The following is an 11,421-nucleotide window of genomic DNA, read 5'->3' on the forward strand; positions in this document are numbered from 1 at the left end:
TCACGCAGGCGCCGATGCTGCGGCGCTCTGCGCGTCTAAGACGCGCTTCGCATACGCGGCGGCCTCGCGACTATCCGCCTCCTTGATCCAAGGATGTTCCTACAAAAAGCAATCGCAGACCGCGTGCGAGCAGCTTATCTCCAGCAGAGCACCAAGCGCATGCGATTGGCGATGCCCGCCCGCGTGAACCCTAGAGCTCCTGATTGGCCTTCTCCGCGTCGCCTCTTCCGCACGCGCTCAGAGCTGAACCTGAGGAACCGCTGAAACCCTAAACCCTAAACCGTAAAAACGGCATGTGCCTGGCCGCGGTGACCAGCCCTCAGTCAGTTCTGATAAAACAGCCGCTGCTAGCTCGCTGTGGGCTGCCACCCGCAGTGAGGGCGGTGACGCAAACACTTTTAGCCAGGGAGAGGCACATACACAACTCGAGACGACCCACGACATACGCGATTCCACAGCGGCGCCATTACAGTGTTTACATGCCCACAGCCGCCACGCAGCAAGGATAAACAGCGATCGCCTTGTGCAGGCGCAAAGCTACGCTGGAGAGGCGTAGGCACAGTTGCAGCGACCTCCAGGACCAGATGCGCATGCACATCTTTCAATATACTTAGATACACTTTTATATATATACCTAGATATGTCCATATATTTTCACGTGCGCATGGTTATTTGCGAAAGGGGCCTTACCAAAAGCTGGGGAAGCGTGATTCGGTCCTTCACTTCGGCTTGAAGGAGGGCCCCCAGAACTTCCTTGCCTTGCTCAGACACGGCGGACTCTTCGCCCGGCGGAATCTCCACGTGGCCCCGCTCCAACTGTTCAAAGAGCGTCTCCATGCATGCGGTCGCTTTGAACGGCGTTCGCCCGAAAAGCATCACCTTCCACGCAGCAGACACACGTCGGCGCTCCGGTCAGGGTTTATGGTTTCCTTGATTGGCCGCGCATTTCCGCGCAGAGGCCCCCGCAGCTTACCGCGCGTGTGCGCATATCCGCAGACGAGTTGTGTGTAACGGTACTGGATATCAAACTACGCCTCTCGCACGCAGATAGCCAGACGCGTAGGAGGAGTGTTGGAGCACCTATATCCGCCCGCCTGGTTTCTACATGTGCCTCGGAATCCACTCCTGTATGGCGGGCTTGCTGCAGTTCCACATGTGTGGGGGCAGGCGGCCCGCCACGCCGGCCGGTAACGCTCCTATTCGGCGGCGCGCGCAGGATCGTGGTGCGACAGCCGCGCGGAGAAAGATCTGCTGTTTCGGGTTCTCACGTAGAGTGAGATGCCTAGAGCCCAGACGTCCGCCGCGCGGCCGCTGTGACCCGTGTAGGGCGCTTCGTCGTCGGCACCGGAAACGCGCATCGACTCGGGCGCCATGAACATATACGTGCCCTGAAAAACAAACACAGACCCAAGGCGCGAGAGTAGGTATAAGCACACGCGCGCTCAACGAAAGAGCTTTCCTCTCACGGGGAGACGGAGGGCAGACCGGCGCCCGGGGTCGGGGGGGGGGGTATTGGGGGTGACGGCAGGCGTCAAAGCCACGCATGCGTAAATTCTCGCGCCTGAAGCTCCCCAGCCGTGGACGCGACTCGCGCGCAGGATAGGCAGATCTGCGGCGCAAGGCGAGGCCGCTGTAGGACCCGCGCGGCAGCCGCCAGGTCTGTTCGCGCGCAGGGAGCCACTAGTGAGAAAAAAGTGAAAAGCAGGCACAATCGTCAGTGCTTGAATGCTCGCTCTGGCTTGTGGGAGGGCGAGGAGTACCTTGGTGTGGCGAACGCGGCCTCGCGCATCCATGAACTCCGCTGTCCCCATGTCGCCGAGCTGAACGGTCCCGTCTTCACCCATAAGCAGATTGTCGGGCTTGACGTCGCGATGAGCGGCGTTCAACTCCTCATGCACTGAAACAAAACACGGCAATCGATCCGCGTGCGCCGTATGCAGCTGGGGCTGGTCTTTGAGTGACGCCGAGTCAGAGACACGGGGCTTGAATGGAGCCCGACGACGACTCCGAAGAGGACTCCGAAGGACGCCCATCGTCGTGCGCGGCGAAGCACGAGGAAGGGACAGCAAAAAGGAATAGGGGCTAGCTGCGAGGGAGCAGGCGAAGCGACCCTAGCCTCAATTGAAGACTGGATCAATGCAACATCTCACACGCCCCACCGATGTGCTGCGACAGCAGATACAGGGCGCTGTATCTTTCAAAGTGAGCGAGACCCTCTGGCGTGTAAGCATCGTGCAAAGATGCGCAGAGAGAGGCGCGGAGGGTCGCGGCATACGAACAGGCACAGAGGCAGGCAGTACCCCGGTCGCAACTCCATCGACTTGCAACGTGACGAGGCACACCGGGGAGCGTGAGCGAGGAAACCTACTGTAGAGAAGGCCCTTGGCGGCGTCGCGGATGATGCATCGGCAGACAGCCTCGGGGATCGTCGATTTGTGCGGGAGAGCGGGTACAAACGTCTCCTCGTCGTCTTCGTTTTGGGCGTCCTCCAGGCTCATGACGGCGCCACAAGCTTGCAGGTTGGTGACTGTCGCACAGGCAAAAAAAAAACACAAGTAGGTTGAACGGCGAGAACGTGCCCCGTAGGTGTATGCAGCGAAAAGATGCCAAGCCGCACGAGGTCTCACAGCGGGCTTCGAGGTCAAGGACCTCGCGTGCGGTCGCAGAGGGGGCGCGGGGGAGGTCTGCAGGACATGCACGAATGAAGATGCAGAAGCACGCGTTACAAACCAAGCCTCAGTACTCCTGAAGGCGAGTCCCTCTCGAGTCTCCTGGACGCGCGGCTCACTGATGTAGAGTTTGCCGTCCTCGCTGTCGTCGTAGCGGGAGGTGGAGAGGACCTCGCGCAGGTGCAGGCAGTGCGGGTGGTTGAGCATGGCGAGGACTTTGATTTCCTCGAGCACTTCCTGCAGCTTGCTGTAGATCTGCGGCCTGCCCGTCTCCGGATCTTTGCGAAACTGCTTCTTCCGCGCCAGCACCGCCTTTCGGTAGCGCTTGCAGGCGAACTGGCCAGCGACTGCTCCCGTCCCGGGGTCCACGAGATCGTACTGCTTCAGGCTGGAAAAGTGACCTGTGAACACACCGCAGACGCCACACACACACCCCGCTCAATGCAGACTGACCCTTACAAACAGACTCTTCGAGGCGCGGGCTTTGGGGCAAACCCGTCCGCGCGCCCGCGCCTCCAAAGGGTCGGTCGACTGCGCGAAGAGACACGTACCGCGGAGGACGCAGCGCCTCACACGAGAACTGACCACTAGCATACAGAGCCGCATAGCTACAAACAACTAGTAAAGATGTAGATATATATATGTAAACGCCTTGGATATGCGCGAAGAGGGGACTAGGTGTTGTGGGAAGCTATATCTGCGGAGTATTTGGAAGACGCCGCGAGGCGGGTGAGTTCCCGAACGCCAGGCAGGAGAAGGATGCAAGTGTCCATTGTCGCATGCAGGCAGAGCCTCTCGCTACGGGGCGGCAACGTCGTGCGGGGGTGGAGCGGCAACGCAACGGCGGCGAAGGCGAGAAACGGGAGCGCGCAGACGCAGAGAAAGTCGAGGGTGGGACTCTGCACACGCACCTGATCCGAGTCGGCGGCCAACGACGTAGTTGTTGATGTGGCGGAGGCCCTTTTCGTCGATGAACTTTCTCTCTACAGGCACAGTGCGGACGCCGCACTCAGTGGCCTGTCTCTCCAACGCGGCGTTCATTGTTCTGCATGGCTCTTCGTTGACTCTAGCCCGGCAGACTTCTTTCCTGCGACTCAGACTTCCACCCCGCGCCTTCCGGCTTCGCAGCGCCCTAGCCCGCCACTCGACAGAGGCTTGTGTCGCCTTCACAGACAAGAGGCGTGCCCGAGTGTGGGCGTCCGGGAGAAGCACATAGAGCGGGGAAACGGATAGGAGTTCACTCAAAAGACACACAGCTGCGCAGCCTGCCGAGCGGTGTAGAGAGGCAGGGCAGCCAGGCGAGAGAGTCGCGCAAGAAGCAAGTCGGCGGAAAAAAAGCGACGTCTCTACTGGCGACGCCCGGTGCGCCGAGCTGAGAAGGAGCGCGCGGGATCCGGCTGGCTGCTGGAGGAGACAGAAGGGAAGCGGAGGCAGAGGGAGCAGAGGAAAGGCAGCGTCCGCGACAAGCTGCTTTGCCCACGGTGAAGGGAGGGCTGGGTAAAGTCTCAGCTCGGGACTCCTGGCCACGGTACAGACACCTCTGCGCCACGCGTCAACCTGCAGGCGCCCCGAGGGAACTGTGAGTGGAGGTTGTGCGGAGACGACAGAAAGTGCAAGACGTCGTGAGCGACAGAACGTGAGGAACAGCTGCAGACATCGCAGAGTCAACACTGGTCCGCTTGCCTGCACAGGGAGGGGTACGCTGCAGACAGGCAACGCGGATCCAACCGCGTCACAGACGCACGAAGGGAAGCTGAGACACAGAGAGACGGTACAGAGCGTTTGGGATACGCGGCAGCGCAAAGATTGACGGAGAGGGGCGAGCTTCCGCGCGAGGCGGAAAAAGCACTCGGTGAGTCGGGCGGAAGGAGAGGCAGACGCTGGCAATCGACGCGGGACAGCTGACAGCGGCGAGGTGTGTGAGCGCCACACATTGGAAAGCAGTCATAAGCCAGCAGAAAACCATCATGAGCGGCGCCCGACGCGCATGCAAGGGAGCATTACAGGCAACGGGAGAGAAGAGAAGCTAGAGAAGCGTGAAGTGCCAAGAAACTCGCGTCGTGTGCAGCCGCAAGCTGAAGCTGACTCGCCGTGGGAGCATGCGAGAGAAAAGAAGAGGGCTAGCTTTTCACCGCGTACGTGCCGAGATCGGGTACGAAGGACGCCGGAAAAGGGACGGACACGGAAAAAGTGCTCCTGCTCTTTGTTGCAGGAGTGAGACGGAGTAGTGATGAAACGAAAAATGTTTTGTCTCCGTGTTTCCGCCCCGTGGGTCCAGCGAGGCTACGCGAGGGCAGCTATCGCTGTCTTCCCGCCTGCTCCGAGCTAGAGGCGCCAGAACCACACAGAAAACGACTGAAACAGAGTACCGCACGGCATGTCACCCAGATGAAAGCAGAGGAGGCGGACTGACATGCAGGGAGGAAAAAAGCAGATCGGCAGGGGCGCGAGCCCGAGTAGAAGCTCCAGCACTGTGTCGTCACCCGAGGACATAAACGAAAAGTTTGCAGACATGGATGATGCAGAACTAAGGAAAGAAAAGTGGGGCACAAGGCAGAGAGACCAGCCACCCGACGTCGTAGTCCTTCAAGGCTTCAAGCTTGAATCAAACTCTTGCGCTTGACCCAGGCGCCCAGGCAACATGAAGGAGAAAGCTACGTACACTCCCTATCCGGGGCTTCAAGGGCGTTAACACAGCTGGCCCCACTCTATGTCTCTGTGGAATTTCTTTAGGTCCTGGCGAAAATGTCTTGGAAGGTCCACGGGCACGCGCTTTCTGTCGGAAGCCCCTATGGTATGCTTTGCTAAACACATTTTGCAGTCCCCGCGATCCCGGGGGCTCCAGGACCTGTTCACTGGCTACGCTGCATTGCGTCCATCGCCGAAATGGTCTGCAAATCTCACAGATCCGTCAGTGAGACGCCGCCTCTTCTTCGCCTTTTCTACCTCTATAACTCGCCTGCGCCCTGCCCACTTTTGATGGATGTCATCTTGGTGTAATGCCAGTTGCCACCGTGCCCTCAACCGTTTTTCGTTGGACGAAAGAAAAGTGTTCCTTCTGCATCTGAGCCAGATGTGTTTTCGGTCCATCGAATGATTGGCGCACACTCACGCCCTGGGTTGGGAAGAGGAGCCGGGTAGCTCGGTGCTGCGAGCACCCGTCTAGCGAGACAAATGTCGCGACGGCGATCCACGGCCCCTGCCAGCTTCACTAACATGGGGAGTTCATGACGAGTCCTCGTCCCGAAGGACGACATGGGGGTCACCGTCCCCGCTGAAAACGAGGCGAGAGTAAATCACACGTATCTACTCTACGTGAGCTACGCCCGTACACCAAAAGTCCACTGACGAGGATATCGTAGCATATCTTGCTGGAGGCCTACGACCTATATAGTGTAAAGGGACCAGCAATAGGAATGCACGAACTCTGTGTCGCACTTCGGGGGGAAGGGGGGGGGGGTAGAGGCAGAGCAGCAACGACTGTGCATCCATTGTAGCAGGATGATTCCCCGCGGTTGTGCGGACCCTGGTTTCCCGTAGGTCAGCCAGCGTTCACAGGTTGTCTGACAAAACTCATCTACTTTACTTTACAGGGCGAGGTGGCTCGCCTCTCTGCTGCCGAGGCTAAGCTCTGCAGATCTGGCACGACACACTCTTCTTGTCTCCAGTATCCCTTAGTTTAGGGCTAGCCGTGTCGTTCTCTCTATCTCCCCGGAAGAGCGCCCCAGCGGAAAAGGGTTTAGGGTGGTACGCGAACCTTCCTTCCTCTACGGTTTCGTCCTACGTTTTCAAGCCTCAAAAGGCCGCAAACGCCTTCGGCGCATGCTGACGGGGAGGTGGAGCCCCGCGGCCGCACCGGCTTATGTGTCCCGAGGAAAGCGAGCAGGGTGGCAGCGGGCTTGCCGCATTTTGAATTGAACAGTGAGACACATCAGCATCGGGATACTCCATCCTCGAACGCCCTTCCTTCTGTACCTTGTCGATTGTTAAGGATGCCCCAAGTGCGACAGCGGTTTGCGTCCGGTTGTGGGGTTGTTAGGAACAACTCGTTTGTGGTCGAAGATTCTTTCGACGACGCGCCGAAGAAAACGCTTGTCGCCCGGGACCCCCACTCGCACCAAGGCGCAGGCGATATTCCCACCCCTCGGCAGCTGAAGGCGGAATGAGGCTCCCGCTGCCGGTGACCGGAGTCCAGGAAGAGTGCTTCTGCTGGCGGGAAGAAGAGGCGACTAGGCCTTCGGCCTGTGTGGTTGACGCACACGTCCTTCCCCACACGTCACGCGTAGTGTCTTCGAGGGCTTAGCTGCGACATACGGGTCGTACACGTTTGGAACCCCGTGAAGCAGCAGGGCACCGACGCGTGACAGCCGTGTCGGAGGCAGCGAGGCTTCTGCTGAGGCCATATCCCGCCGGTCTCCTCAGGCTTTCTTGGCCTAGAGACCGGCGTGCCCTGTGTATTCTCCTCACACGCTTGTCCTACCTGGTGTTTTTCTGCGCTGACGTAACGCTTCTCCGTCGCATACCCCGCCGCGGGAGATGGTGAGTCCAACGAGTCTGGTTACTGGCGCCGCCACCCCAACCCTTATCTGCCGCTGCTCGTGCACGAAGTTGGCGTCATCACACATCGATACCGTTCAATAGAGGAAGACATGTCAGATGCTAGAGAGCGTTGAATTTCCTGGCCGTGTCGGCTAGAAGGTTCCCAAACCTGTCGAAAGGGCAGACGGCCTTCCTGATCAAGCAGGTGGCCGCTGCGCCGCCTTGCTTGTGCTAGGGGCCCTCCTTCTCAGTATCCCCTGCACATAGGCTGCTTTCTCGACAACGGAGTCACGGCTGACCAACTGTCATTGATTGGCGAAGAACGCACTGGCAGCGGACACACATTCGCGTTTCCGCGGCACACGAGACCTCAGTTCGTTCCCCTCGTCAGACAGTACACGTTCGCCACAGGTGATCGCGACCTGGGCGGTACTGCTCAACACTCTGAGTGGCGGCGTGCCAACGTTCGAGAGATGCTCAGCGCGAGACGGAACACGCGCCAGAGGACGCAGCCACTCTCGTTCTGAGAAACGGGCTCTCGGCTGCTTTGTGTGGTGGACTGTGGTGGTGGCGCGGTATCGTGGACTGACTCTGATCGTTAAGTGCGAGTCCATCGGCACTGCGACTTGGTTGATTTTCCGTGACCTTTGTCGCGACTCTCTGCAGCATCTCCGCCCGCGCTCGAGGACCGAAGGAATTGTAGATTTTTGCGCGGCCGTTCTTTTATCCATCATGGGCACGGCGCGCGCGCGCCTATCGCGCAGGAGGCGGCAGAGGAAGGGGAAGGACCGAACTGTCCCTGGAGATACTGAGGCACGCGCCGTCTGCGTCGCACAAATTCGTCCCATCTATCGCTGTAGCAACGGGACTGCACTGGTTCTTGCCAAATTCTCCGCGTGAGAGGGGGGCGGGGAGGACGTTTTAGCAGCGTCTGTCACGCGCCTGTGGAGCCGGAGGGGAGGACGACAAGCTCGCTGTGAAGCCACACAGCGCGCGAAGGCGAGTGGATCGCCGTTGCCCCCCGCAGTACGCTGCTGCGCGGGCGCCTGGAAAACGGTGTGACACTTTCGCGCGCAAGAGCGGCGGGAGGGAGCAAAAACTGATAATTGCGAGGTTTTTGGTCGCCTGCATGTCCTGACCGTCTCACCGGCACCGAGCGCGACGACCTCAGCCTATTTTCCCTCCTTTCCATCCATGCGACGAAGCCCGGCGTTTTTTACCAAGGTTCAGCCTCTGTTCCAGGGAGAGATCGAGCGAGTCCCTGACACCCGCGCGTAGGTCTGCGGCAGGAGATGCTGAATCAAGGATTCCCGGGGAACCGGTAAAGGAGCGAAAACCCGCTTGCATGACGGCAGACCGCGAGGGCAGTGGATAGAGGGCGAAAAACTCAAAAGAGGATAGCGACTGAAGGCGTCCGTTTTGTACTGCTTCGCATGTGTTCGGGCCCTTTCCTGTCCTTTCCCATTTGGTTTTCACGTCCGCTTGAACCGGCGCAAGGAGAGGAGGCACGGCGCCGGGAGTGCGTGCCGCGGTGTCAACGGTACGTCTCTGTTCAGGCCGTGTCTTGGGGAGGTTCGACCATTTGCAGCGGCAGGATCCCGAGAAGCTTTCAATCGAGTCTGATGCAACTGTGGGACGGGGGAAGAGAGCATTGGCGAGAGTCAGGAAACGACGCGTTTTTCGCCGCCAGCCTTTTGACCGCACACGTCGTGAGTGTCCCAGGGCACAAACGCCGTTCGAGTCCTTACGGTTTTTCTTGTCTCTTGTGAACTTTTCGGCATTTCGATGCGAGAAAGAGGGAGGACCTCCAATCTCCTACCTTTCCTCCGTCGTCTTCTTCCTGAATCGAATCGCCTGTCATCGGCATCGCCGGAAGCAACAGGCTACACTGGGAGATGCTGTGAGGGCGGCCGCTCGCCGACAAACGAGGCAAAGAATTCCTGCGCGGAACTTGCGCCGACCCCTTCTCGCACCCCTTCTCGTTATTCGTCTCCTTTGCTGTTACTGTTCCTCGCCTTGCTGTCTGTCTCTGCTTTCGCTCCTGTCTGCCAGGACGCTTACTACTGTCTAGTTGTTTTCCCCGACTGCGCATGCTTCCGTCCGGTGTCACGCATCCTCTTCGGTCTCGATTTCTTTTCTCTGCCTTCTCGTCCAGATCGGGTTTCACTCACTCGGTTTTCCGCATGTTTCATTCCTTTTTCAGCCCTCGATACGGTTTCACCCGCGCAAGGATCTGCGCTACCTGGGAGCCCGTTTTAGGTGTTTTTTGCGAGTGCGTCCTCGACGCCTGGAGAAGAGTAGACCGACTGGCGGAGCCGTCTCGTTTTTTCATCAGTTCACTGGTGCTGTTCTGAAGCGGCGAAGCTTACAGCGGGGTGGCGGAGAAGAGGCTTCGATGCCACGCAGGGGAAAATATGCGACATTTGGAGGTCGCCATTTCCTTCATTGTGAGCCCCCGACCAGAAGAACTCTAGGAGACTTGCTTAAAGAAGCTCTTCCGTACCCACATCCACGATGGCAGGCGCCCCCAGGGGTGTGTCTAGCTTTCTGACTGCCTGCTGTCCAGAGTTTTTCTGTCGCCACGTCTTCTGAGAGAACTCGTCCACGGAGTTCTCTCTTTCTCCCTGTCTTTTGACTGTTTCCTCGAAGGCTGCACTCACCCCGCAACGAAGAATATGCAGGCACACTTTTTTTCCTCCATTCCTTCGTTCCTACGTCGGCCTGTCTCCCCCAGGCTCGTCCTTCGGGGCTGTCGCTCATCTGTCCTGTAGCGCGCCGCCCCTCCTTCCGTCTGCTTCTGTACGATCCAAGAGGATAAGGCACGCACTTTTATTTTCCTCACTCCAGTGGCGCGCTGTAGAGGCTTTCGTCTTCTGTCTTTGTCGCTTCGGGGACTGCCGTCTTGCCTCTTCCCTCCATCCCGCGCTGCCTAGGCTGACTCGCAGCGAGCGACTCTCTCAAAAGCTCCGCATTTGTCGGATCGAGTCCACTCGCTTCACTGCCAGGGCAGCGGCTGACTGGTGGTTGCGAAGTTGCGGACCCGCGAATTCGAAGCGGTCTCCGGTTTGCCAGGCGCGCATGCAGGTCTGCCGCACACCCAGCGCGCTGTCGCATTGTTATTCACTCCGCGGAGCTTGCCAGGCAGTGGCGCGCTCCCTCATCTGTTTTTTCGCGAGCTGTCTCGACGCGTGAAGAAGGCGCGAAGTCCGTCTTACGTGGCGTCCCTTGCGTCTTCCCTTCGGCGCAGCGAACGGAGGAAGGTGGCAAAGAGACTTCCCGCGGAGGGCGGGCGTTCAAGCAAAAGTGTACTGCCATTGCAGGCTGAGAAAGAAGCAGGAAGGGAGGACTCAACTTGTCGGTTTGGCTGAACGCTCTTTCCGATTGACAGCTGAGATGTGTATGTGCGGGCGAGAAGGCGAGTTCGCGTAGGAGGAGGCGCACATGCCCCGCTTGGATGCTGATGCGCGCCGCGTGCTTCACGGGGTTTAGTCTCCCAGGGCAGCTGGGTTTTGTTTTTTCTGCTGCAACGCTTACATCGTGTTGTCTGGCCTCGCATCCTCTGCGTAGGAGTTTGTCTTCTCTGTGTAGCGACGTGCTGTCTCTTCGATTCTGTTAAAACTTCGAGAGCCAGACGGGCGTCTCTTGTTGTCGAATACGTAGCTTGTTCGTTCTGTCTCTCTCGGAGGGACGCAAGATCTTTGGGTCTTCGAGCGTGTTCAGTTCGACGTCACGCTCTCTCCCTGTTTGGATGTTTCCCGGAGTATTCGCTTCGTCTCTGTATTTTCAAAATTTTCTCTTCTGTCGGGCCTCTCGAGATTTCTGATAGAGCGCTGATTCAGAAGCCAGGGCCTCTCGCCATCGGGACGACTGCGCTTGGGCGACGGAGGCGCGAGGAGAGCCGATTCCCGGCGCGCTTCCCTCTCTCCCGACCTGCGTCTCTGCGCCTCTGCATGCTCTGAACGCCGCGTTGCTCCCTTCGACTTGCTCTCGTGGCCTGGTTTCGCCAACAACTCTGTCTTGTTTCGCGTTTCCTCCTTTCTGGCTAGTCGCCCTGGAGTGCAAGGAGCCCTGAGTCCCCACAGTGGACGCTGCGGATGCGACGGGAGGCGGGGGATACATCTGTTGACCTCGGTTAGTTGCTGTCGCTCCGCTTGCTGGCTGCTTCAGTTCCGTGTCTGTATTCCGTTTTCATTTGAAGTTTTCCTCCCTCTTG

The 11,421-nt window shown here is 58.8% G+C and overlaps 1 protein-coding gene across 1 annotated transcript; it reads right to left on the reverse strand.

Moving 5' to 3' along the window:
- BESB_030950 (putative protein kinase) lies at positions 1–3,710 on the reverse strand (the record flags this gene model as incomplete). Its single annotated transcript, XM_029361763.1, has 7 exons — positions 1–99; positions 691–879; positions 1,269–1,388; positions 1,761–1,897; positions 2,369–2,527; positions 2,789–3,070; positions 3,581–3,710. The coding sequence occupies 7 exons, from the start codon at positions 3,708–3,710 to the stop codon at positions 1–3; spliced, it is 1,116 nt and encodes a 371-aa protein (XP_029215230.1).
- Positions 3,711–11,421: the final 7,711 nt, after the last annotated feature.

The sequence above is a fragment of the Besnoitia besnoiti genome, chromosome XIII (assembly GCF_002563875.1).
Source record: "Besnoitia besnoiti strain Bb-Ger1 chromosome XIII, whole genome shotgun sequence".
NCBI lineage: Eukaryota > Apicomplexa > Conoidasida > Eucoccidiorida > Sarcocystidae > Besnoitia > Besnoitia besnoiti.